Genomic DNA, 27,502 nt, shown 5'->3' with positions numbered 1-27,502 from the left:
ATTCGTAATGTTCATGAGATTTGTAGTTGTTCCTTGGTTTATCTATCTGTGTAATGATGAAAGACAGTAACTGTGGGGGACTGAATTGATGCTCTCTAGAGATCCCTTTTTTGTTCCCATTACAAACAAATATAACCACTTTTAAAACATAGCCAAACTCAGAAAAGAAAGTCCTCAGATTTCATTAAAGAAAGTGTGGTAAACATGCAGGTTGATGCCACTAGCACATGGGGTATCTATTTCAGATATAATCCCATTTTCAGAAATGGAATTTTAATGTCTATATGGGGAAAAGACAGATATTCTAGTAAAACATTAATTTCAAAGTGATTATTCTTAGAGCTGGGAATCACCTTCTTGTGAATGCAAAATCAGTAGAATTTGTGATGTACTCTGGAGACCCAAATTAAGAAATCCAGGTGGAAATTTGTCCAAGAACTAACAAAGTCCACAGGGCAAGGGCCAAAGGAAGTCAGATCTTGTTTATAGGGACATTTGAATAAGTAAAGACTCTCATGGAACTCCTACTGAAACTAAATCACCATGGAAAGACATAGTAAAAATTATAAATCCCATGGTGATACAAAGTATACCCTAAGGAAAAAAAAAAGGTAAAAAAAAAAATCAGGAAAACTTTAACAGAAAAGAAGGAAATAGAACAATTAGAAGATTATAAAAGGAAAAGAAAAGAAAAGGAAGAACATAAAAGAACAGATCTTTATTAAAAAAATGAAGCTTTTACAATAAGTAAAAAAAAAAAAAGTAAAAGTTCTGACACTTTTGGTGTCATGGTAAAATGTAGATGGTAAAATGTACATGGTAAAATGTAGAATATTAGATCTAAACAGAGAATCCTAAAGACAATAGAGAAAAAATTACTATAAAATTGCTATAAAGGCATTACCTTTAGATAGCAAAATTTTCATCAGCAAAACAGAGACAGAGATATTGAAATATGTTCAAATGGTAGAATAACTTAACCTAAAATTTTATACCAAGTCAAACTATTACATTAATGAAGGTGAAATAAAATAATTTGCTGACAAAATGGTCTGCAAAACTCAAACACTGGTGAAAAAAAAAATACTAAAGGACATTAAGCCAGAAGTAAGAAACAGGATAAAAAAAGAAATGGAGAGGTTGTAGTTTGGAGCTTCATCAGAGTAGAAATGATTTGAGATAGGTCTCTGAGAAATTTAACCACCAGATAATCGAAAATAGATCAGAGGTTCCATGGCATAGTAGTGAAAAAAAAAAAATACTAAAGGACATTAAGCCAGAAGTAAGAAACAGGATAAAAAAAGAAATGGAGAGGTTGTAGTTTGGAGCTTCATCAGAGTAGAAATGATTTGAGATAGGTCTCTGAGAAATTTAACCACCAGATAATCGAAAATAGATCAGAGGTTCCATGGCATAGTAGTGAGGAGATTGTTGAGACAAGCTCTCAAATCTCTGTATTATCCCTTTATTTTTAATACAGGGAAATCAGTCAGGCCATCCAGGGGAGGTAGTATTGCTAAAGGGTTAGTGGTTTTCAATTTTGACAAAATAATGGAGCTTTAGAGATGGTTTTGAAATACTAGTGGTTGAATTTCCTCTCCTAAGTTTGTGATTTAATTGTTTTGGAGTGTATCCTAACTATCAAGGTTTTGTTTTTTAAGCTCCCCAGGTGATGGGTGCAGGCAAGTTCGTGAGCCCTTCTAATAGATTGCTAGAGAAGAGCAGAATCTAGATGTCGACTCTAGCCACTAGTCAAAGCAGATGATGTAGACTATTTTTATCATGGTAGAGACTTTCTCATACTCGTGAAAGTATTTCATTTATTACCATCAGCAAGCTTTTTCTGTAAAGGACCAGACAGTAATATTTTAGGATTTTGTGGGTCAGATAGTCTATGTGCAACTACTTACCTCTGCTCTTACAGTGCAGAAATAGCCATGGATAATAGGTAAACAGACTGGCATGGCATTGTTCCAATAAAATTTTACTTGCAGGGGCGCCTGGGTGGCTCAGTGTGTTAAAACCTCTGCCTTCGGCTCAGGCTATGATCCCAGGGTCCTGGGATTGAGCCCCACATAGGACTCTCTGCTCTGTGGGGAGCCTGCTTCCCCCTCTCTCTCTGCCTGCCTCTCTGCCTGCTTGTGATCTCTGTCTGTCAAATAGATAAATAAAATCTTTTAAAAAAATTTTACTTGCAAAAGACTAATGACCAGGATTTGGGCTGTGGGTCTTAGTTGTCAAGCTCTGCTTATATAATATTAAAATAAATTAATGGACATAGTCGAGAACCATCACATTTGTTTTGGAGAAAGTAGCCCCATGTGTGAATAGGTTAAGGGAGTGTCGACTTGCAGGGATGGAAAAGAATATGTGAAGGTGAAATGCAGTGGAATATGAAGACCCAGGCAAACCTGGGAAGGAATCAGAGGGAAAACTTGAATGAATAAAAATTCACGTGGCTAACTTAAAGTTACAGCACAAAGCGGGGAGCTATGGCCAGATAAGTTGAGAACGCAGGGGAGGTTAGTTTGCTTTTATTGTTTTGTACTTGTTTTTTCTTTCTTTTCTTTGTTCTTTTCATTTTTCTTTTATATATAGAGGGATGGCATGTAAATGCATGGCTTGGATTTTCTATTTAACCACATTTGGATATTTTGGGTTTAGAGTAAAAGTGATTATACACACATGTAGAAAATGCATATTTAAAGGAATGGGGTGGGGGATGGGTTAGCCCCTTGATGGATATTAAGGAGGGCAAGTATTGCATGGAGCACTGGGTGTTAAACGCAAATAGTCATGGAACACCACATCAAAAACTAATGATGGACTGTAGCGTGACTAACATAACATAAAAAAATATTAAAAAAAAGAAAATACTTGCTTATCTGTAGTCATTGTATCTGAATTGAAAATGTTTGTTCTTTTTCAACCTTAGCTACCTTTCCCAAGGGTTAGGTTTCTGTAACATTTTCTTTCTACTTGTCTTGATTAAATTTATACAGATTATTCAAACGAGATTAAATTATAGTAATTATTAGGACAGAAAAATTGATTTCCTTTCCAACATAACTTTCAAATTTTAATTGAATTAACCACTTTATTCCTTCTCTGTCCGCATTAATGCTCACTGATTGTGTAAATTGCTTATTTGTTTGAATCACGAAAGACAACTTTTATTCACATTTTAATACTTTTGAAATTAGATTTTATCTCTGGAATTAATGGGTATGGATTGAATCATTGAATATATAGCTTTTTTACTCCAAAATCTGTTATGAAATTCGTAGTGTATCTTACAATGGACAGCATCTTAGAAGTGTGGAAATAACGGTCTTAGAGTTTGTCTTCTTTTTGCCTGCACCTTTCCTCTGGCCCCCACTTCCAGAGTTCTCAAAGAGTTAACATTTCTGGAAAACTACTCTGATCTTGTCACTACATTACCTAATAATTTTGAGTAATCTCAAAGTTCAGACTCCTTGGCATGGCATTCAAGAGCCTTATTATCTAAAGCTTGTTATATTCTGGCTCAGAAAATGGCATCTCCAGCCTCATTTCCTACCACCCCCTCTCACTCATGTGAATTGCTTCACCCCTGACAATCAAGCACATGATGCATTATTTTAATACAAGCATTGTAAAATCTCTGAGGAAAGTTTAATAAAATGGGATTGGTGTTGAGCTGAAAATAGCTAAAACAGGTTTTTCTAAAGCTTAATACTTTAAGATGGAAAAGTATCATTATCATTTCAGGAAAGACTTGACTTTTTATATTAAATTGTTGAAGAAGCTTTTAGAATATCTTTATTTGTAGTCTTTTAAGCGTAGACTAGAAACTCTTCTGTTTGGAATGATTTAGGTATACCCACGGGAGATAAACAAGATGAACTTTGAGGTTGTGGCCAGGTTTAGGAGTTTTGGGGTGATTAATGACTGTATCTAAATGAGGCCAAAATATCCAGATGGGAGTAAAGAGAAATTCAGTTAGTCATCTACAGGCTATCTCTCTCTGATTCCAAAGACCTGGATATTTAACAGTTGAATGTTGGTCCTTACTTAAATAAAACTATGTAATTCAGTGATATTTTCATTCATACATGAATGTTCATATATTGCTATAGTATAAATAACTCCACAAGATAAACACTTTTTATCTTATTCTCATCTGCCATCAAATAACATATATCAAATTGTGATTACTAGATGAAAATGTGAGTTAAATTGAAAATGTTCCAAAATTCTTTGTTTGTTTTAAGAATAATAATGAACTACTGTAAAATACATTTTGATGACTTTTAAGCTATTTCTTAATTTTTACAAAATGAAAATTAGGAAATGACTTATCCATCATCTATATGTTTATGTGGTTCTGTATTTTAGGTATGTGTCTTGTGCCCTGGGCTGTCCGTATGAAGGAACCATCACACCACAAAAAGTGACAGAAGTAAGATACCCCTGGTTTTCTGGTTCTTGGTAAAATGATGTATATTAAGTTAAAAAGTGGCCTGTCTTCCTTGCTGTGTGTTGATCTGCACAACAAAGTTTAAGGAGAACCATGGAATGGAAGACAAGTTTGATTACTTAACTAAGAGTTTGATTTTAACTCTTAAGATGGATATATTGGGGACAATTCTTCAAAGTTAAATAACATTTGAGTCTTATGATTTGGGTGCTCACAGGTGAAGGAATAAAAATATCTGTTTCATTTTTCCATGGGTAGAACTCTGGCCTTTCTACATTCCACCAGAATGTCAGGACAGTTTATGCACACACACATGACCTTCACTCTGGTTGCTAGGGTAGGCTCCCTTTCTTTTTGTCCTGCATGCTTCAGCTCTTGGATCAGAGTATACACTGGTTTTGGGTACACTGCTTTGTTCCTTTGAGATCTGATAGCTCTTTCTGCTGAGATACAAGTTGCTTTTATTAGAGAGCAATTTTGTAGCGATAGATTATAGTCATTAAAGACCTGCTTATTGAAGTTCATTTTCTACTTCCTATTCCTACTTATTGATACCAAGGAATACAAAATACTCAGTTTTTGAGACTATATTAGGCTCTCAGAAACAGACTTGTATATGAACTATTCTAATGTGTCCCTGTTGTTAAGGCTGTTATTTTCATATATTTTGTAATGCGGTACCAAAGTAGTGAAGATAACATTGTTAGAAAACCAGAATTTAGGCAGACTAACATTCAATTTGGCTAAAGCCATTCCTCCTCTGTGCTTTCATTTGAACTTTTGAAATGCACTGCAGATTTTTTTTCAATGAGTGCTGTCCCACAGTCTATTTTTTTAAGCAAGACCTTTGCACATCATGGCAGGTACTATAAAATTAAAAAAAAAAAAAAAGCTTCAGTGTCATAGTCCTTCACCTACATGGGACCCTTCCAAGACTTGGTTATTAATTTGCATTCATAATTACATATTCTTTTCTTAAAACTTCAAAAATGGTATAACTTCAGACTCTACAAGAACTAGGCTCCAACTCTACCTGTACACCAAGACCCTTGCTTTTCTGCCCTTTGCCTGGTGGAATCCGTGGGTGGACCACACCCACATACTCTCCATGCCTGCACCAGCATGCCTGAGGAGTTGCTGAGAAGAATCACCTAACAGGTAGACTGGAAGCATTAGGCGTTGATGGCCAGCACTCATAAATGAGCCTTCTGTGCTTTTCTATTACGTTTTGTGGCCACTCACTCTCTTACTCCCTGCAGTCACCATTAAAAACTGTTCACTCTGTCCAAGCTTCTAGTTCTTCCCCTCATTTACCTCCCCCTCCCCATATACTCAACTGCTTCAAAGGCTTCCTGTTGACTCTTGAACACGTTCTAGTCTCTTCTGCCTGAAAGCTTCCTTTCTTAATTAAGCATCTGCATGTAGTTATTGGTGACCTATTTTTATCCTTCTACATCTAAACTTCTTCGATGGGCTGTCTACGCCGCTGGTGTTTATTTCCTCAGGTGCCACCTGCTCTTCCTCATCCTCCAAGGTGACTTCTGGACCATTCACTTCACTGAAATCCCTCTTTGTAAGACCACTACTTAGCACTTGGGTTAAAAAAATGCAAGATGATATTTAGTACTCATTTTGACATCTTGGCAGGATTAGGGACTACTTATCATTTGTCCTCGAGGACACCCATGTATTCCTTAAAGTCCCTTGATACCACACTTAGGGTTTTTCCCCAACTGTGGTTAGGTTTCCTCTTTTGAAATGTCATTGTCCTTTACCTGGCCATTAAAAAAATCCCAGCATTTAATAGGCAGTAGGGAAGAATGAGCATTATGCTTTTTTTTTTTTTTTTTTAAATTCAAGTTTCCATCCAATAGTAGTCTCCTGCTTGGACTAGGGAGCCCTTCCAAGTACCCTTTAACCTGTTTTTGATATTGTTGATAGTGCCTTTCTGAAAGATTAATATTGCCCCTACCCCCACTACCCCAATAGTCTTTCATAGCTCTCTGTTGCTTTTATGATAGAATCCTCAACCAAAATTCTCAGCTTGGCTGGTTTGCGAGGCTCTGCCTGGTTTGCCCTCAGCCTACCTAGCCAGATTCATGTAGCTTAGTTTTTGCTTTCTTGCCACACCTGCCCTTTGTATTTTTTTCCCATCTGGAATGCCCTTTGCGTTTTCTATTTCAGCCGTCTGAAACATGTTTCGTGTCATGAAACATTCTTGTTGTACCCTTCTTCTCACCCTCTTCCACAAGTTAATGCTTATTTTATCTTAAGCTCTCACTTAGGCCCATCCTACGTGATAGATGTGGGTCAATTTCCTTTGCTACATGCTCTTAGAACCCTGTTTCTTTGCTCCAAAATTCTTATTTTACTCGTTTTTACACATTCTTGAGTGTAATTAAGTTCAATCCCGAGTTGACTGCAGGCTCCACAACGGCATAAACCATCTCAACATTTGTATGCTTTTTATATACCAGCACCTAGCCAAGTGCCTGTCATAAAATGGGCACTGAAGAAATACATAATAACGAGTTACAGTATTTTGTACATATGCCAGATATTATACAAAATGATTTTTATAGATCCTCATTTAATTTTCATAACCAACATGTCCTTATTAACATCATCATTAATATAATTTTTAAAAAATTAATAGGGCTTGGAAAATATGCTAATAAGAGTATTTGTTGTATCCGTTTTACATAAGAGACACTAAGGCTTAAAGAGGTTAATCTTCTGCCAGTATCACACGACTAGCATGCCTCACCCCTGAGATTTAAATCCAGGCTTGTCTGACTCCAGAATGCAAGTCTTTGTTAACACACTGTGCTGCCTTTTTGCAAATTTGTATTGCCCTTTACAGAGACATTAGTTACACAGCATAAAGGGAACTCGCAGTTACCTTGCACACATGCATCCATTTATGAGCCAGAAGAATTAAGTTAGAAATATTAAGTGACTCTACACTTAATATTTCACAAAACTACTTACTGACAGAGCTGGAACTAGTATTGGTATCTCTTGACCTCTACTCGAAGGCCTTGAGAAATACTACTTCCAAAGTAAATTTGCAATGCTTCTGCTTTGATTAAAGTGTTGCGAAAGTAAGGCTCCTGTATTTGAAATTGTAGCTTATAATTTCATAACTAAACTATGTAGATAGTTATGATTCTAAGGCAAACTTGGATGTTAGAAAAATAGAGTAATGTCTTTATAACTTTTATATAATGCTTTGGATTTAATAAATGGGAAAAGGACCAGAAAACTAAAATAAAGGTTTCCCATGGATAGGTAACTGATCTCAGTTGTGACTTTTACTTCTGGATGATGTTTGCTAAGGAATAACAGGGCTTGAGTCTTTCCATTTCCATTGTTTTACGAGCTCCTCCCCTTTCCCAACAGGTATCTAAGAGATTGTATGGCATGGGCTGTTATGAGATCTCTCTGGGAGACACCATTGGAGTGGGAACTCCAGGAAGCATGAAGAGAATGCTGGAGAGCGTCATGAAAGAAATCCCACCTAGTGCTCTTGCTGTCCACTGCCATGACACATATGGACAAGCCTTAGCAAATATCCTCACGGCCCTTCAGGTATTTTGTGTTATTTGTGTGTACGTGTAAAATGGGTATCCTTACTTATAAACATTAGGATATTTACATTATATTTACAATATCCCACATTTAGTGGGATAATATTTATAAATTGCTATGAATATAGTGATTAAACACTGTCTGCCACGTGACAAGCACTCAGGAAATATCTCTACACATTTCTTTTTTAGGGCAATTATGTCTCCTATTATTGTCAGTTTGATTTGATAAAATTTGTTCTTTTTTACTGAAGGGTAATTGACATACAATATCAGTTTTAGGTAAAATGTAGTAATTCAGTAATCATATAAATTATGTAATGATCACCACAGCAAGTGTAGTTACTCTCTGTCACCATACAAATTTACAATAATATTGACTATGTTCTACATGCTTTTCGTGCTTATGACTTTGTTTTATAACTGGAAGTTTGTACTTCTTAATATCGTTCGTCTATTTCACACATTCCCCCTACCCTCCTCCCTTCAGGTAACCAAGAGTTTGTTCTCTGTATTTATGAGTCTATTTCTACTTTTTCTTTGCTTGTTTGTTTGGGTTTTTAGATTCCACATATAAGAGAAATCATATAGTATTTGTATTTTCCTGTCTGGCTTGTTTGCTGACATATATTATTATACATGAAGTATATGTCTTTTCTATCAGGCTTATTTGCAACATTCATGTTGGTATAAATGGCAAGATTTCATTCCTTTTTGTGGCTGAGTAATACTGCATTGTGAATGTATGTACTACACCTTCTTTATCCTTTTATCTATTCATGGACACATAGATTTCTTGCATGTCTTGGTTATTGTAAATAATGCTGCCCTAAAACGGATAGGGATATATATCTCTTTAGATTCGTGTTTTTGTTTTCTTCAGGTAAATGTCCAGAAGTTGAAATACTGGGTTGTATGGCATTTCTATTCTTAATTTTTTGAGGAAATTCCACATCGTTCTCCACAGTGGCTGCATCCGTTTACATTTCCACCGATGGTGCACGAGGGTTGCTTTTTCTCCGCATCCTTACTGGCAATCCTTATTTCTCGTCTCTTTGATACTAGCCATTCTGATAGGAATGAGCCAGTATGTCATTGTGGTTGTGGTTTGTATTTCTCTGATGATTACTCATACTGAGTATCTTATCATGTGTCTGTTGGCCATCTGTATGTCTTCTTAAAAAAAATACATATCTATTCAGGTTCTCTTCCTATTTGTAATTAGATTTTTTTTTTTTTTTGGTGTTAAAATGTGTAAGTTCTTAATATATTTGGGATGTTAATCCCCTTATCAAATGCATCAGTTGCAAATATCTTCTCCCACTCAGTAGGATGCTTTTTTGTTTCGTTGTTTCCTTCACTGTGCCAAAGCTTTTGACATTGGTGTAGTCCCAATAGTTTAATTTTGCTTTTGTTTGCTGTGCCTGAGGAGACAAGTATAGAGAAATATTGCTAAGGCCAGGGTCTGAGAGATTACTTCCTGTATTTTATATTAAAAGTTTTATGGTGTCAGGTCTCATATTCATGTTTTTAATCCAATTTGAGTTTATTTGTGTATATGGTGTAAGATAGTGGTCCAGTTTCATTCTTTTGCATGTGCCTGTCCAGCTCTCCCATACCATTTATTAAACAGATGGTCTCTTCCCTATTGGAAAAGACTTCTTTTGTATATTCTGATGTCCTCTGTCATAGATGAATTAACCATAAAATGATTGGTTTATTTTTGGACTCTCTGTCCTATTCTTTTGATCTATGTGTCTAATTTTTGTCCCAGAGCCATACTGGTTTAATTACTTAAGCTTTATATTATACTTTGGAATCTGGGATTATGATGCCTCCAGCTTTGTTGTTCTTTCTCAAGATTGCTTGACTGTTTAGGGTGTTTTGTTGTTCCTTACAAACTTTAGTGTTGTTTTGTTGTAGTTATGTGAAAAATGCTGTTGGTATTTTGATAAGGATTGCATTGAATCTTTAGATTATTATGGGTTGTATGAACATTTTAATGATACTAATTCTTCTAATCCATAACCATGATATAGCTTTCCACTTCTTTTTGCCATCTTCAATTTCTTTAATTAGCATCTTACAGATTTCAAACTGCAATGTCTTTTCCTGCTTGGTTAAATTTATTCCTAGGCATTTTGTTCTTCTTGATGCAATTGCAAATGGGATTGTTTACTTCATTTTTCTTTCTTGCACTTTGTTATTATGGTATAGAAATGCAATAGAATTTTTTCTTTATTAATTTTCCATCTTGAAACATGACTTAATTCATTTCATAACACTAACAGCATTTTGGATGTAGTCTTTAGGGTCTTATATGTAGTATCATGTCATTTACAAATAGTGACAGTTTTACTTCTTCCATAATAATCTGGATTTTTTTTTTTTTGTCTGATTGCCAAAGCTAAGATTTTTAGTACTATGTTGAATAAAACTGGCAAGATTGGATATCCTTGTCTCACTCCTGATCTTAGCAGAAAAGTGTTCCAATTTTCACCATCGAATATGATATTAGCTGTGGGTTTGTCATATTTGGCCTTCAATATATAGAGGAATGTTACCTTTAAACCCACTTTTTTGGGAGTTTTTACTAAGTCATGGTGAATTTCATCAAGTGCTTTATTTGCATCTATTGAGATAAGATTTTAATGCTTCATTATCTTAGCATGATATATCTTGTATATTGATTTTTGGATATTGCATCATTCTTGCCTCCCTGGAATAAATCCCACTTGATTATGGTCAATGATCATTAATGTATTATTGATTTGGTTTCATAATACTTTGTTGAGGATTTTGCATCTATGTTCATCAGAGACATTAGCCTGCAATTTTCTTTTTTAATAGTGTTTTTATCTTTTTTGGGGTTTTTTTTGGTATCAGGTTAATGATGGTTTTGTAGAATAAATTAGGGACCTTTCCTTCCTCTTTAATTTTTTTGGGCTAGTTTAGGAAGGATAGATATTAGCTCTTCTTTCTATGGTAGAATTATCCTAGGAAGCCGTCTGGTTCTAGACTTTTGTTTGTTGGGAATTTTTTTTTTTTTAAAGATTTTATTTATTTATTTGACAGGCAGAGGTCACAAGCAGGCAGAGAGGCAGGCAGAGAGAGAGAGGAGGAAGCAGGCTCCCCGCCGAGCAGAGAGCCCGATGCAGGGCTCGATCCCAGGACCCTGAGATCATGACCTGAGCCGAAGGCAGAGGCTTTAACCCACTGAGCCACCCAGGCGCCCCTGTTGGGAATTTTTTGATTACTGATTCAATTTCATGGATAGTAATCAGTCTTTCAGATTTCCTATTTTCCTTGTTCAGTATAGGAAGAGTATATATTTCTAGGAATTGATTCATTTCTTTTACGATGTCCAAATGAGGGTGTATAATTTTTCATAGTAGTCTCATAATTCTTTGTATTTCTGTGGTGTTGGTTGTTATTTACCCTCTTTCATTTCTGATTTTATTTATTTGTGTCCCCTCTCTTTTCTTTTCTTGATGAATCTGGCTGTCTATTTTGCCTACTTTTTCAAAGACCTTATTCTTAATTTTGATTATCTTTTCAATTGTATTTTTAGTCTCTATTTCATTTATTTCACTCTGATTTTTATTACTTCCTTCTGCTAACTTTGGGCTTTGTTCTTTTTCTAGTTTCTTTAGGCATAATATTAGATTGTGGTTTTTCTGAGATTTTTGTTGTTTCTTGAGATAGGCCCTTTCTGTCTAAACTTTTCTCTTAGAACTGCTTTTGGGGGTGCCTGGGTGGCTCAGTCATGAAACGTCTGCCTTCAGCTCAGGTCATGATCCCAGGGTCCTGGGATGGAGACCCACATTGGACTCCCTGCTTGGCGGGAAGCCTACTTCTCCTTCTCCCACTCCTCCTGCTTATGTTGCCTCTCTCACTGTCTCTCTGTCAAATAAATAAATAAAATCTTAAAAAAAAAAAAAAGTGCTTTTGCTATGTCCCAAAGATTTTGATACAATGTGTTTCTGTTTTCATTTGTCCCGTGTAATTTTAGATTTGCTCTTTGATTTCTTTGGAGACCCACTGGCTGTTCACTAGCATGTTGTTTGGCATCCACTTGTTTGTTTGTTTCTTTTTCTTTCTGTAATTTATTTCCAGTTTCATTGTTTCATTTTTGGAAAAGATCCTTGCTGTGATGTCAGTGTTCTTAAATTTATTGAGACATGTTTTGTGTCCTAACATGTGATTTCTTCTGGAGAGTGTTCCATCCATTCTTGAAAGAATGTGTATTCTACTGTTTTTGGATGGAATTTCTGTATGTATCTGTTAAGTCCATTTGGTCTAACGTGTTGTTTAAAACCAGCATTTCCTTATTGATTTTCTGTCTGGATGATCCACCCATTGATGTAAATGGGGTGTTCAATATCCCTACTATTATTGTATTACTGCCAATTCCTCCCTTTATGTTTGTTAATATTTGTTTTATATATTTAGTTGTGCCTATGGTTGGGTGCATAGATATTTACGATTATTATATCCTGTTCTTGGATTGATTCCTCTATCATTATGTAATGTCCTTTTTGTCTCCTGTTACAATCTGTGTTCTAAAGTCTATTTTGTGTTATATAATATTGCTATCCTAGTTTTTTTGTTTCCATTTGCATGGTAGGTCTTTTCTATCCTTTCACTTTTAGTCCATACATGTCATTAGGTCTGAAGTTAGTCTTTTATAGACAGCTTATAGGTGGGGCTTGCTTTTTAAAAATTCATTAATTTATTCATTTTATTCATTTTTATTCATCCTATATCTTTTGATGGAACATTTAGGTTATTTACATTTAATTATTGATATGTTTATATCTATTGTCATTTTGTTAATTGTTCTCGGTTGTTTTGTAGTTCTTTTTCGTTTCTTTCTTCTTCTCTTGCTCTCTTCCCTTTTGATGAGTGACCTTCCGCAGTGTTATGCTTGACTATCTTTGTCTTTAATTTTTGTGAATCTATTATAAGTCTTTGGATAGTGTTTACCATGAAGTTCATATATAATGTTCTAAGTATACAGAAGTTAATATTAAGCGATGGTTGCTTACGTTAGAACACATGTAAAAAGAACTACATGTGTAAAAGAACTCCCTCTCCATGTTTTATGTATATGATGTCTATTTTCTATGTTTTGATTTTGTGACTCCCTTAACTAATAATTTAGACAGAATTGATTTTGCTTTTTTATGTCTTCATACTAGCTTTATCCTGGATTGATTGATTCATTACCTTTGTATGTTTACTTTTATTAATACAGTTTTTTCCATTAATAATTTCCTAGTTATTGCCTTTTCCATTTAAAGAAATCCCTGTAACACTTTTTATAAGGCTGGTTTAATGGTGATGAACTTTAACTTTTGTTTGTTATGGGAATCTCGTTCTCTCTCCTTCAATTCTGAAATAACCTTGCCGTGTCAAGTATTCTTAGTTGTAGTGTTTGTTTTTTTCGTGTTTTGTTTTGTTTTGTTTTGTTTCTTTTTTTCTTTTCTTCTTAGTACTCTGAGTATATCATGCCACTGTCTTCTGGCCTGAAAAGTTTGTGCTGAAAAATCAGCTGATAACCTTATGGAATTTCCCTCTTATGTAATTAGTTGCTTTTCTCTTAGTGCTTTTAAGATTTTCTTTAATTGTTGACACTTTAATTATTCTGTGTCTTGGTGTAGACCTTCTTGGGTTCATCCTAGTAGTGTCTCTTTGTTCTTCTTGGACCTGGCTGTCTTTTTCATTCCCCAGCTTAGGAAAAGTTTCAGCTCTTATTTCTTCAGGTAATCATTTTGTACCTTTTTCTCTCACTTCTTCTGGGATCCCTGTATTGTGAACATTAGTACACTGGATGTTGTTTCAGTTTCCCTACCTTTATTTTAAAAGAAATGTTTTTGTTGTTCATCTTGGGTGCTTTCCGTTACCCTTTTTTCCAGATTGCTGATCCATTCTTTTGCATCTGCTAATCTACTGTTGATAGTGCATTTTTCATTTGTTATTGTATTGTTCAGCTTTAACTTGTTCCTTTTTAAAATTTTTTTTTGTTGAAGTTCTTACTGAGTTCATCCACTCTCCTCTCAAGTCCAGTGGGCTTCCTTATATTAATAATTTTGAACTCTTAGGTAGATTACTTATCTCTGTTTCATTTAGTTTTTTTTTTTTTTTTAAGCATTGTCTTGTTCTTTTGCTTGAAGCATATTCATTGACTCCTAATTTTGTTTGACTTTCTGTGTTTGTTTCTATGAATTAGGTGGAACAGCTACCTGTCCCAGTCTTGAAGGAGTGGCCTTGTATAGAAACATCTCTTTTGAGGATTGCATGTGCCTGGAGGCTTTGGCTATGTGGCTATCTTGCTGAAGCTGGAGTAGAATTGGGTTGGGTGGTTTGTATAGGAAGTGCCCTGGCAGCATGGACACAGGCAGGAGATGTTCCAGGTTGCTTTGTGCCAAGGTTGCCTTGGCAAAATGGCTAGAGCTATAGTGGGTACACTCTGGGGGTGTCATATTATATGCTATGCAGGAGCATCCTTGGTGGGACAGCTATGTCTGGGGTGGCATTGGCTGGGGAGCTTTATGGGGAGAACTGTATTATGGGGACTACTACAGCAGTGTGGGCTAGGGTCTTGGGGCTCAGAGTCAGCAGGCTAGCTAGAGTGCCTAGACTCTGCTCTTATCTGAGCTATCAGTGTGGAGAGAGAATGGAGACAATGGTGTTCCCCATTACCTCCAATCCCAGAGAGAGAGTTCTAGCAGTTCCCCCACCATTTGATTGAATACTCTAGGGTTAGTAAATAGGCTTCCTTAAGTTAAAGTCTAGGCATCCTTCAAACCACTGTTTTTTTCCTGTTCTGCAGGTCAGACAAATCTGTGCATAGCCACATAGCCCTGTCCTTCCTTGTGCATTTCATAGTATAGGGGTAGGATTTCCATTGCTGCCATGTCTGCTCCTTTCCTGCCATTTGTCATATGGTCCCTCCATCCCTAGCTGTGCAGAAGCAGTTCATTCAGCCCTCAGTTCCTCAGTTCCTCTTCAAGAGGAATTGCCCCATACATAGGTATAGACTCAGTGTGTCTGTGGGAGGAAGCAAGCCCAGAGTCTTCTTATGCCACCCGCTGGAGTCCCTCAGTCCCGAATTTATTCTTTTTAAAGAATTAATCCTTTTGGAGCCATGTCTCTTACATGCTCTCAGCCATATAATTTGGTAAAATATAATGGCATTTTGAGAAGAACAATATACAAAGCTAGAGTGTTGTATTCATGTAACTAATGCTCTTGTTGATAATTTGGTGTTCTGTTATGAGAAGATATGGTGCTAAAATAATCTATATTTTGTTTAATATATTCTGATATTGCAGGCATCAGAACCCCTGGTTTTTGTCAAGTATATGCCTTTAGATAATCAAAGAGAAGAGATCTGGAAAATTGGATGATTAGAAATTACTAAATTCTGAAAACTTAACTATTTTCAATGTATTTATTTAAAACATTCCATATAAAAAGTATTTAAGGGTATATCTTAAAATTAGTGTTAGTTTGTTAAACTTGGCCAAAAATAGGTTCATGTGATGTTTTCAGAACCTAAGATTTTGACAACTAAAGATAAGACTTCCAGAACTTTTTTGTGAGGCTGAAAATCAACATGTAAAGCTTTATGTCATAGACCTAAAGTGTGCAGTTGTTTGCCAGAAGTTAAAAAACGAAGTGAAGATCAAGCCCTAGAAAAGGCTTATTTTGACTTTGCAGCATATGCACACAAACCCATATTTATCCTCTGGAAGCAGGTAAGGAATATTGTATTGAATTAGAACAGAAACAGATACCCCATGGACTTTTGGGCGTGAGAATTTTTATAATTTTCCCTTCCTAGGTATTCTAGTTTCTAAAACAATAGAGAACTAGGCATCACTTCAGGAGTCTGTGTTCAGGCACAACTGTAACTTATTAAGTGTTCCTGACCAGCATGTTCCTGAAGACATCTGTCTCTCCCACCACCTCCACCCCTCTGATATGGATATTACTTTTTTCAATCTCTCTCTCTCTCCTCCTCCTCTTACTTCTTTCCTGCCCTTCCCTTTCTCTTTCCTTTATATATCTTCTATATGATAACACTGAGTAGTAATTTACTTGTGTAGCATATTTACTATATAATGAATGACAGCTTAGCTATTTGGGATTCAGGGCTATAGTGCAAAATCTGGGCACCCAAATTTTTGCCTCTTGTAAATGCCAAAATGCAAGATACTGCTGATTGCCTCTTGTGATTTAATGGTTAACAAGGTATATTTGAGGAAGTAATGTTTAAAATCAGATGTAAAGTGAGGCACCTCAGTGGCTCAGTTGTTAAGTGTCTGCCTTCGGCTCAGGTCATGATCCCAGGGTCCTGGGATCCAGCCCCCCACAGGGCTCCCTGCTAAGCAGGGAGCTTCTCTCTCTCTGCCACTTCCCCTGCTAGTGCTGTCTCGTGCTCTCTCTCAAATGAATAAATAAAATCCTTGAAAAAAAATCAAATGTAAAGCATGAAACTAACCCCTATAAGGGGTGTGTTTGTGTGCAGGCATATGCAAGTGTGCATGCCAGTGTGTGAAAAGAGTGCTTCAAACCGATGAAACACCTCTTGCTCAAAGGACTTGGGAGGGGGAAGATTATGTCCTAGGAACCAAGAGAAGCAAATATATTCAGAGAGAAGCTAAGCTTTATGACATATGCTGAATTAGTTGAATTGTAGAATGTCTATTTGGAAAGAAGTGAGGACCAAAATCCTGAGGCATTTTCGCATCCTGCAACAGCCATATAAAGGGTCAGATAACAACTCTGGGCCCAAGCACGCTATATAGGGAACATGGATGGGAACCCGTATAAAATGGAGAGAGCCCCTCCAAGATGCCACACTCTCAAAGGATGAACCTGCAAAAATTCCACCTCACAAGGGGAGAAGGCAAGAGTATTCATTATGGCTTTGGCTATTATGTACAGAAGAGAAACACCTAGTCCCTCTTTATACTTCATAACATTTTGTCAACCCCCCATGTGGAGGCAGGGTTCAGATTCACATCACCTGCACAATGAAAGAATCACGCAGGTAATTTACTTTTTTTTTTTTGATGTAATTTTTTTTTCTTCATCAAAAGATCCCTTTCTTTTATTTTTTTTCCCGTGTTCCAAGATTCATTGTTTATGCACCACACCCAGTGCTCCATGCAACATGTGCCCTCCTTTAAATGGTTATGGGTTAGTGGCTCCTTCAGGTGTCAGGAATCTTAAAACTCTTTTCTAAAAGAAAACATCTTCAACTTAAGATGAACTATTTGGCGTATGTGCGTGTGTGTGTTGTGTGTGTCAAGGGAGGAAAGGGGCTAAGAAGGTGGATATTCTTTAATTTAATTTATTTATTTGAGAGAGAGTGTGAGACCTGGAGAGAGTGAGTCCAACCGGGCAGAGGGAGGGGGGCACACAGACTCCCCACTGAGCAGGTGACTATAACTGTATTTTCTGTTCTTGTACTATGTGCACAAGCACCAGATAACTGCGGGAGGCCGGACAGCAGAGTGGAGGCTTGGGGCCAGGGAAAGCAAGACTGTGCTTCCAGCTGGTCTTACATTGCCCCACAGCTCAAGTTGTAGTCACAGTACCAGCAGGGAAAGAGGGTAACAGTGGCTTGTCTAAGAAGCAGCATGATGTAAAGCGGGGGAGGTGAGTTGAAACAAACAAGTGAAGAAATGGTCAAAAAGCAGAGACCTGCCGGGGAAGCTAAAAGTTGACGTAAAGTTCTTCTCTTTTGCCATCCATTTCTTTACAGTTGGATCCGTCAGTGAGGGCATAAGAAAGAACTATACACTGCTGCTCTCTTTGAAATGAAGTGTGGCTGAGACCATCTTTAATGTTGTGGAACTTGGATGTTCATGAACGGAGCTGGACGTGGCTCTGGACTGTCCGCGTAAACGCACGAGTGCTGGTCCCCAGCAGCACTGAGTAAGGCTGAGTTCTCTGGGGTCCCTTTCTCGTTTCCCCACCCCTCCCCAGTAACAACAGCCACGACAGCAAAATGACCAGCTTTACCTTCAGTAGGGGAGAAAAAAATATCTTGGAAAAAACTGCCGGTGTTTAAATAGAAGGGAATCAGAGAAAGTTCCGCTTCATTATGAATGGGGCTAACCTTGGCTTCAGGAAGCGGTGGCCATACTTCACTTTTTAAAATGGAATCTTTGAAGTGGCTTCTAGTAAAATTGGTGGTGGATGTGGAGTGGATATCATTTGTTTTAATTTAGGGCTTGAGAAACGGTTTACAGAGCTCTAAACTGGAAGTTAATATTAAGGCAAGGAGACATATAATAAGTGGAAACTTGGCCACAATGGTAGGAAACAAATGAGAGTTATAAATGGAACATCCTCCTCAGTCTGGAAAGCACATCCTAATCGTGGAGTAGAGAGATCTTTCTTGGGTTCCCAGGTCTTATTCTACGTTTTTATTACTTGAACATATGACTTCTTCAATTGTACATAATTGTATGGAAGTCAAAAATTCATAGTTATCAGCTATTTAATATAGAGAAATAATTCTGAGTCTAGAGCTTTAAGTGTGGGATATTTATAACCACTCAAAACTGAAAGAGCAAGAAAATGAGGTGACAAAACATACAACATTTTAGTAATGGAAGAAACGTACATGAACCAATATACTTGTCTTAATTTTTTATGTAAAAGTTGAGTTTCACCCTTCTCGTGGTCCCAAGTACCTGGGTAAAGCACAAGTGAACAAATTATTTAATGTACTTAATACCAGACAATTGCACAATCTATTTTTTTTTCTCATCCAAATGATTTGTCTTCATAACTGGGTAAAAACGGAGTAAAACAGTACCACAAACAACAGTATGTGCTAATTGGTAGCATGGAGACAAGACATAATAGGCAATATTTAAGTTTCTCGCGAAGAAATACTTTGCCTTTTTTTTTTCCTTAAATGTAATGGACTCGTAGTTAATGTGTCTTTCTTCCTAACATTTTCCACATGTTTATTCTCCTTTAGAAAAACCTAATTATTTTCCTAATGTTCATATCAAAGCATTCATTTTTATATTGACTCTTAGTAAACCATATTTAAATGCTACCAAACAGTAAAATTTTTTAAGATTTTAATTATTTATTTGATAGGGGAGGGGCAGATAGAGGGAGAGGGAGAGGCAGGATCCCAGCTGAGCAAGGAGCCGAACGTGGGACTTGATCCCAGGATCCTAGGATCACAGGATCATTACCTGAGCCGTAGGGTAGATACTGAACCAACTGAGCCACCCAAGCACCCTGCAGATATTTTTTAATGTGGTTTATTTTTGAGGTTCACAAGGAAGACTTTTCAAAATTCCAAACACTAGCCATGGGAACTTGTTTTCATTTCTGCATCGATAGAGTACATACAATAATGTCTCCCTCCTTAAATTCTGCAGAATTGAGATGAGAAATAGAATGATTGCCTTGATAACACTACATTTAATACTATTATCATAGTCATGGCAATTAAAACTACCAATAACAATAGTAATAACAACTTATCACTCAATTTATTTGTGAGTAGACCCGGAGACATAAAGAGTTGCATTAAAAATGTGTTGTGTAAATACATGCATTAGATGCACTTTTTAAATATGAATAAAGATCTAAATAGATATCAACGAGCAAGAAAGAAAATAAAATGGTTAAAATCGGATGCCCCTACAGAGGTTTTACTAAACGGTTTCATTAATCAATAAATATTTATTTTATCAGACGCTCTTGTAGATGTTAGATTCAGATGCTAAAGTCTCTGAACAGTACTTCTGTAAAGAAAATTGTTTTAGTCTAACTCCGTATTTTCAAAACTTTTGATTATATTTTTTCTACACAATTAACTTTCTCCAACATAGTATTCTGTTGGGAGATATTTTCATGGAAGGTAGGATAATGTGTAAATTATTAAAAAAAAAAAGAGGACAAGAAGTCCAGCAAAAGTTTAGCGTTGTCCAACTTTCAAGTGTGTACAAGCAGGGCTCCTGAGCCACACAAGTCAGTGGGAAAAAGATGAACAAAGTGCCCTCCTATTTTTTTCAGGTGTCTGGATTGCTTATATCAGTGATGAAAAATGGCTAAATATTTGAATAATGTTGCTTTCTTTTGTTTATCACCAATATCTTTTTATTAGTATAAACTTCTCTCTGGTTTTAGTAATAGGTGTCAATTAGTTTTTTTGTTTTCAGAGATAACAAATTTATCTATTCCTACAAATCCACAGTTATCTTTTTAATATTTTTGTTCATTTGTCAGAGAGGGTGAGAGAGAGCCCAAGCAGGGGGAGCAACAAGCAGAGCAGGTAGAGGGAGAAGCAGGCTCCTGGTGGGACCCTATCACTGGCCCCTGGGATCGTGACTGGAGCCAAAGGCAGATGCTTAACTGACTGAGGCACCCAGGTGTCCCTCCACAGGTATTTAAAAGAGGGGGAAAAACTGTTTCTGAGCTAGATGGCATTTTAAACTGGCATTTAAAAATATAAATAAGCTTATGGAAATATAAAAAAGCATATAAAATGCATGAATTCTATTGTCATGTGCTAAAAATGAAAGTATTTAATCTTTATGCAATGGATTATGCTTAGATCATAAGCTTGAAGCTCACCACAAAATAAAAATGTCCAAAAATGTTCTGTCTCTCCTACAGCAATGCATCCATGCTGATTAAATAGGCAAATGTTATAAAAATTGATTATCAGGTTTTTTTCTATTTAGAAAAGATTCTATGAGACTATAAAGAAAAACACTGAATTCATCAGCAGAATATTTTTTATTTTTAATCATGGCTTAACTTTGCCAAAAAAAAAAAAAAATCATTGTTTCTCCAACTGTATACAACCTGTCCTTTACATCTGATTGACACTCTGGGATAAAGGGGTATATGCATAGAGAACACTATTTAAACCTTGTGATCTTTACCACCAGTCACAGCTCTCAGGATCCAGGAAAATCCCTAACACATATTAGACCATCTTTCTTGGGACCCAGAGGCTGAGTGGGTTGGAGGGTGCAGTTCTGGAGAATAGGTGTGAACAGAAAAGTAGAATGAAGAATGATACAGCTTGGAGTAGAAAGTGGAGAGTGGACCTACGTGATGTCTTTTCACTCCCCATGAGCCTGAATGTGGTCTGTTTGCTTCATTTTCTTGAAATTACTTAGCATTCTCCCAATGGGTACGCTTTTTTTTTTTTTTTCTTTTCACTTGAGACTTGCAAACAATATTATGCTAAGGCACTGAGTTTTCCATTGCCTACAAATTATGATACTGGGAAAGTTTCATATTTTTCTAGATTCCCATTTCCTTTTATGCAAAACATCTGCCACCATAGAAGATAAAGAACATGTTCATATCTCTTTCATTAAATTTTCATCAATTCATAGCAGATATGGTTAATCAAAATATCTTATTTTGTCTTAGAAATTTTGATTTTGTTAGCATGACCATTTTATTCCAAAAATCAGATTAATGGATGTCTCTTTGTCTTTACCCCTGAGTACACCAAGTAAGACAGAAATCCTCAGTTGAAGTTGTAATTTCATTTTCTTTCCACATAATAATGCAAGTTTTGAGTCAGGAGGGCAGACTCATCCTGGTAAAGATTTTTATCGGTTTCTAAAAAATAACCATTCTTAATTTAAAATGATTCCTTGTTGCTGTTATCACCTTCAGGGAAAAAAATATCTATTCATAAAATTATTTTCTTCCCACTCTAGTCTTTCTTCTCCTTAGACTTAACTTCGGCTTTTATATTATTGGTGGCTGTTTGGGCCAGGATATGATATGATTCTTCTCTTGGCATAAGAGATGGAAACTTCAAAACTCACTATCTTTTCAAGCACCTCTCTTATTCATTCTGTAAATGTCTCATCTTATTGTTTTAATCTTGTGTTCAAGATCTTGTTTTCAACCAAGTACTCATCACATCTCTCTCAACACATATGGTTTCAATTTGGAAATCTTGCTGTTTTGCCCTATTTGTATAAAAACACATTCAGGTTTTCATTTTCTAATTTTTTCCAAGCTTTTTTTTTTCTCAATTTTTTTTGTCTCTTGGGAAGTTCATATTTACAAGGAAATTGTATATACCACATATAATTTCGCCACTAAATGTAATGTGAACACTCATTTTCCTTTAGAATATTGGTGTGAAGTTGATCAGTTTGATATTCATGTAAAGTAGTATTCTCTTGACTCGTTTTTGGCTTATTGTAATGTAACGAGTTAATGGTTGGATGCCCAGCACTGCAAACAAAAACAAGAACAAACACAGAAAATTGGAACCACTGATAATTCTACTAAGCCAAAGTCAAGATTCCCTCAGCTTTATTGTTTGAACAACTTTCTCATAGGTTGCCAGATATGTCTAGCTCTGAGCTTGGACTAGGTGGGAGTAATATATGTTATCAATATGGTTGTTAGATCACACTGGCTCATTTTTATAAAACCACTTCTCACTGTAGCATACCAGACTTGGTTTTAGTGCTCTCAGTAAAAGTTAGATTCAGTAATAGTGGAGGTAGAGAAGCTTAATAAGTTCATGTCAAATGTGAGATCTTGAATTAGAAGCTACAAAGTTTTTTCCCCTTTATTGATAAATATCTTTAATATAGAGCAGAACATAAAATGGAAATTATGCCTATCAATTATGAGCCTTTAGAATTATTTTATAATTTATTCTAAAATGTTCACTTAACCAAAAATTTGTCTACCTTCCATGGGACCATGTCTCTGCTATTAGGTATGACAGAGAAAAAAAGAAAAAAGCAGATGAAATACCATCACTTTACTCAATAATATTTTCATCATTCAAAATAGTGAAATCATGTCAAATTGTTTAGTTAATATTATTTTCACCTAGGTGACAAATTTAGGTTCTACAGACTTATATTTTTAAAAATCTGTGTAAATAATAATAACTTAAAATCAGGTTGTGGTTACACATTTCTAAAGACTTCTCAAGTAAAATATATTTTGTAATTGTCTTTCTGTGGTTTTACTGAGATAAAACTGAAATCACTGTAAGTTTTAGCTATACCACATAATCACCCTTAATTAATTGTGAAATTATTGCCATGATCAGCTTAGTTAGCATCCATCATCTCATACAGATGCAATAAAAAGAAAATGCAAAACAGGAGTACAAAAATTTTCCTTGATATGAGAACTCAGGATTTACTCTAACACCATCCCTGTGTGTCGTACAACAATGGCAACTATAGTCATCACGTTGTACATTACATCCCAAGTGTTTATGTATCTTATAACTGGAAACTGGTACTTTTTGGTGCCTTTTGACCGCTTTACTCCCAATCCCCCTCCCTCTACCAGGGTTCTGTTAACCCAAAATAGGATCTTTTTTTCTTAGTTTGGTGGGAAGTTTTGTTCTTTAGGGTCCACATGTAAGTGAAATCATACAGCAGTTTTCTTTCTCTGATTTTTTCACTTAGCTCAGTGCTCTCAAGGTCCATCCATGTCAGCAGAATGGGCAGGATTTCCTTATTTTTTATGGCTGTATATATATACCACAATTTCTTCCATTCATCTGACAGTGGACACGTTATTTTCCTGTCTTAGCTATTGTAAATAATGCTGCAGTGAACATAGGATGCATGTAACTTTTCAATATAGGTTTCTTTTGGATCTATTCGTAGAAGTGGAAATTTCTGGGCCATACAGTAGTTTTATTTTTTATTTTTTTGAGGATTATCCATTTTGTTTTTCATAGTGGCCATGCTTATTTATAATTCCACCAATAGTACATAAGGGTTCCCTCTCCTCCTCCTTGCAGCATTTGTAATCTCCGTCTTTTTGATGATGGCCATTGTACAGGTGCAAGGTGATAACTCATTGTCATCCCTTCTTCATTTCTTTAGGACAACTTGGCTGGTATAGATTGATTGACAGGTTTTTCTTTAAAAAAAAAAATGATTTGAGAGAGAGCACGAGTGGGAGGAGAAGAGGGAGAGAGAATCTGAAGCAGACTCCATGCTGAGCACAGAGCTAACTGTGGGGCTCAATTTTATGAGCATGAGATCATAACCTTTGTAGAACCAAGTCAGACACTTTACAGACTGCACCACGCAGGAATCCAGACAGTTTTTGTTCCAGTATTTGAGTATATCCTTTCATTCTCTCCTGATCTGAAAAATTTCCATCAAGAAACCAATGATAGGGGTGCCTGGGTGGCTCAGTGGGTTAAGGCCTCTGCCTTTGGGCTCTGGTCATGGTCCCAGGATCGAGCCCCATATCTGACTCTCTGCTCGGCGGGGAGCTTTCTTCCTCTTCTCTCTGCCAGCCTCTCTGCCTACTTGTGATCTCTGTCTGTCAAATAAATAAATAAAATCTTTAAAAAAAAAAAAAGGAGGCCAGTGATAATCTTGTGTGGGTTCCCTTGCAGGTACTTCTCTATTTTTTAGCTTGTTAATTTTAACACTCTTTTTTGTCTGACTTTTTAAGATATAGTTGATACAAAATGTTCAGTTAGACATAAAACACTACTATAACACTGTTGACTATATTCCCTGTGCTGCACCTTTTGTCCCTGGAACTTATTCATTCCATAACTGGAACTCTATGTCCCATTCCCTTTCATTAATTTTGCCCATCGCCCTACCTCCCTCCCCTCTGGAAACCATCAGCTTACTATATATTTATGAGTCTGTTTCTGATTTTCATTTGTTTGCTTGTTTTTTAATTTCTCATATGTAAGTGAAATAATATTATATTTGACCTTCTTTGACTTACTACACTTAGCATAATATCCTCTAGGGGCATCTGTGTTGTTGCAAATGACAAGAGCTTCTTTTTTTGTGGCTGAATAATATTCTTGTGTGTGTGTATGTATCACTTCTTTTTATCTCTTCATCTATTGATGAACACTTTGGTTGCTTCCCTATCTTGCTATTATGGATAACAATGCAGTGATAATAGGGGTGTATATATGCTGGTAGATACCCAGTAGTGGAATTACTGGATCATATAGTATTACTATTTTCATCTTTTTGTGGAAAGCCAGTGACTGCACCAGTTTACATCCTCAACAACAGGGCACACTGTTCCTTTTTCTTCACATCCTCACCAAACGCCTGTTACTTTTTGTCTTTTGGATTCTAGTCATTCTGATTGGTCTGAAATTGTATCTCATTGTGAGTTTGATTTGCATTTCCCTGATGATTGGTAATATTGAGCATCTTTTCATGTGACTGCTGGCTATGTTTATGTCTTCCTTAGAAAAGTGTCTATTCAACTACTCTGTCCATTTTTAATGAGATCATTATTATTACTTGGTTTTGAGTTGTATATATCCTTTATTTTAGATATTTATGTCTTACTAGTTATTTGTGGATATTTTCATTTTCATTGTCATTTATGGATATTTTCTCCTGTTCATTGGGTTGCCTTGTTATTTTTGCAATGGTTTCCTTTGCTGTGCAAAAGCTTTGTAATTTGGTATAGTCAAAATAACTTATTTTGTCTTTTGTTTCTCTTGCTTGAGGAGACATATCTAGGAAAACGTGACAAGGTCAATGTCAGAGAAATTACTGCCTATGTTTTCTTGAGGATTTTTATGGTTTCAGGTCTCACATTTAGGTATTTAATCCATTTTAGTTTATTTGGGGGCATGATAGGAGAAAGTGGTCTAGTTTCATTTTTTTGCTTGTGGATATCTAGTTTTCTCAGCACCACATATCAGGAAGACTATCCTTTCCTCATTGTACATTCTTGCCTCCTTTCTTAAGGATTAATTGATCATATAAGAGTTGGTTTATTTCAGGGCTCTTTATTCAGTTTTCCTGATGCATGTCGATTTTTGTGCCAGTACCATACTGTTTACTGTGACTTTGTAGTATATCTTGAAATCTGAGTTTGTGACATTCCAGTTTTTTTGTTATTCTTTTCAAGATTGCTTTGGCTATTTGGGATCATGTGTGGTTCTATACAAATTTGAGAGTTACTCTAGTTCTGTGAAAAATGCCATTGGTATTTTGATAGGGATCGCATTGAATCTGTAGATAGCTTCCAGTAGTGTGGACATTTAACAGTATTAAATTCTTCCCAGTTCATAAGCATGGAAAATCTTGACATTTGTTTGTGTAGTCTTCACTTTCTTTTATCAACTTTTATAGTTTTTAGAGTACAGGACTTTCACCTCCTTGGTTAAGTGTATTCCTAGGTTTTTGTATTTTTTTTTTCTTTGGTGGAATTGCAAATAGCATTGTCTTAATTTCTTTTTCTTCTACTTCATTATTAATGTATAGAAACACAAAAATTTTGCATATTAATTTTGTATCCTGCAATTTTACTAAATTCATTTATTCTAATTGTTTTTTTGGTGGAGTGTTTAGGCTTTTCTGTGTATCATATTATGTCATTAGCAAATAGTAACAGTTGAACTAACTGCCATTTGGATGTCTTTTTTACTTGTGTGATTGCTGTGGCTAGAACTCAGTACTATGTTGAGAAAAGTAGAGAGTGGATATCTGTATCTTTTTACTGATCTTAGAGCAAAACCTCTCATATTTTAGCCATTGAGTATAATGCTAGCTGTGAGTTTTTCATGTATGGCCTTTATTATGTTGAGGCATATCCCCACTCAACCCAATTTGTTGACAGGTTTTATCATGACCTGATGTGAAATTTTGTCAAGTGCTTTTTTTCTGTATAAATTGAGCTGAGCATCTCATTGTTATTCTTCCTTCTATTGTTTATCACATTGATTGATTTGCAAGTATTGAACCATCCTTGTATCCCTGGAATAAATTCCATTTGATTGTGATGGATAATACTTTTACCATATTATTGAATAGGACTTGATGATATTTTGTTGAGGATTTTGCATCTATGTTCATCAGTAATATTGGCCAGTAGGTTTCTATTTTTGTAGTCTTTATCTGTTTTTGGTGTCGGGGTATAACTATGTCTTTATAGAATATATTTGGAAGCTTTTCTTCCTATTTCGTTTGTTGGAATAGTTGGAGGAGAACAAATATTAACTCTTCTTTAATGTTTGATAAAAAATTCACCTGTGAATCTATCTGGTCCTGGACTTTAGCTTGTTTGGAGTTTTTTGAGTACTGATTCAATTTTGTTGCTACTGACTGGTCTGTTCAGATTTTTATTTCTTTCTGACTCTGTTTTGGAAGACTGCCTGTTTCTAGAAAGGTATCTTTTTTTCTAGGTTATCCAATGTATTGACATATAATTTTTGGTAGTATTTTTTATATTCCTTTGTATTGCTGTGGTGTCAGTTGTTACTTCTTTTTTATATCTGATTTTATTCATTTGAATTCTGTCTTTTTTCCTGTTGGGTGTGGCTAAAGATTAAGCAATTTTGTTTGTCTTTTCAAAGAAGCAGTTCTTGGTTTCATCAGTCATTTCCATTCCTTTTTGTTTGTTTAATCTTTCATTTGTTTCGTCTCTGATCTTTATTATT

The 27,502-nt window shown here is 35.8% G+C and overlaps 1 protein-coding gene across 6 annotated transcripts in view; it reads left to right on the top strand.

Moving 5' to 3' along the window:
- Window positions 1-27,502, top strand: part of HMGCLL1 (3-hydroxy-3-methylglutaryl-CoA lyase like 1) — a gene marked incomplete at both ends in the record, with an annotated part of 190,321 nt that overhangs the window by 89,157 nt on the left and 73,662 nt on the right. For 5 of the 6 annotated variants that reach the window (XM_080806264.1, XM_080806262.1, XM_080806261.1 and 2 more), the window contains 2 exons: window positions 4,378-4,441; window positions 7,862-8,050. In XM_080806264.1, the coding sequence (XP_080662390.1) occupies window positions 4,378-4,441; window positions 7,862-8,050 (253 nt within the window). The remainder of the gene's footprint in view (window positions 1-4,377; window positions 4,442-7,861; window positions 8,051-27,502) is intronic. The other variant, XM_080806265.1, reaches the window with a different exon arrangement.

The sequence above is a fragment of the Martes martes genome (genome assembly GCF_963455335.1).
Source record: "Martes martes genome assembly, chromosome: 6".
Taxonomy (NCBI): domain Eukaryota; kingdom Metazoa; phylum Chordata; class Mammalia; order Carnivora; family Mustelidae; genus Martes; species Martes martes.
The sequence above is the reverse complement of the archived record's forward strand: the minus strand, read 5'-3'. Positions and strand labels throughout refer to the sequence as shown.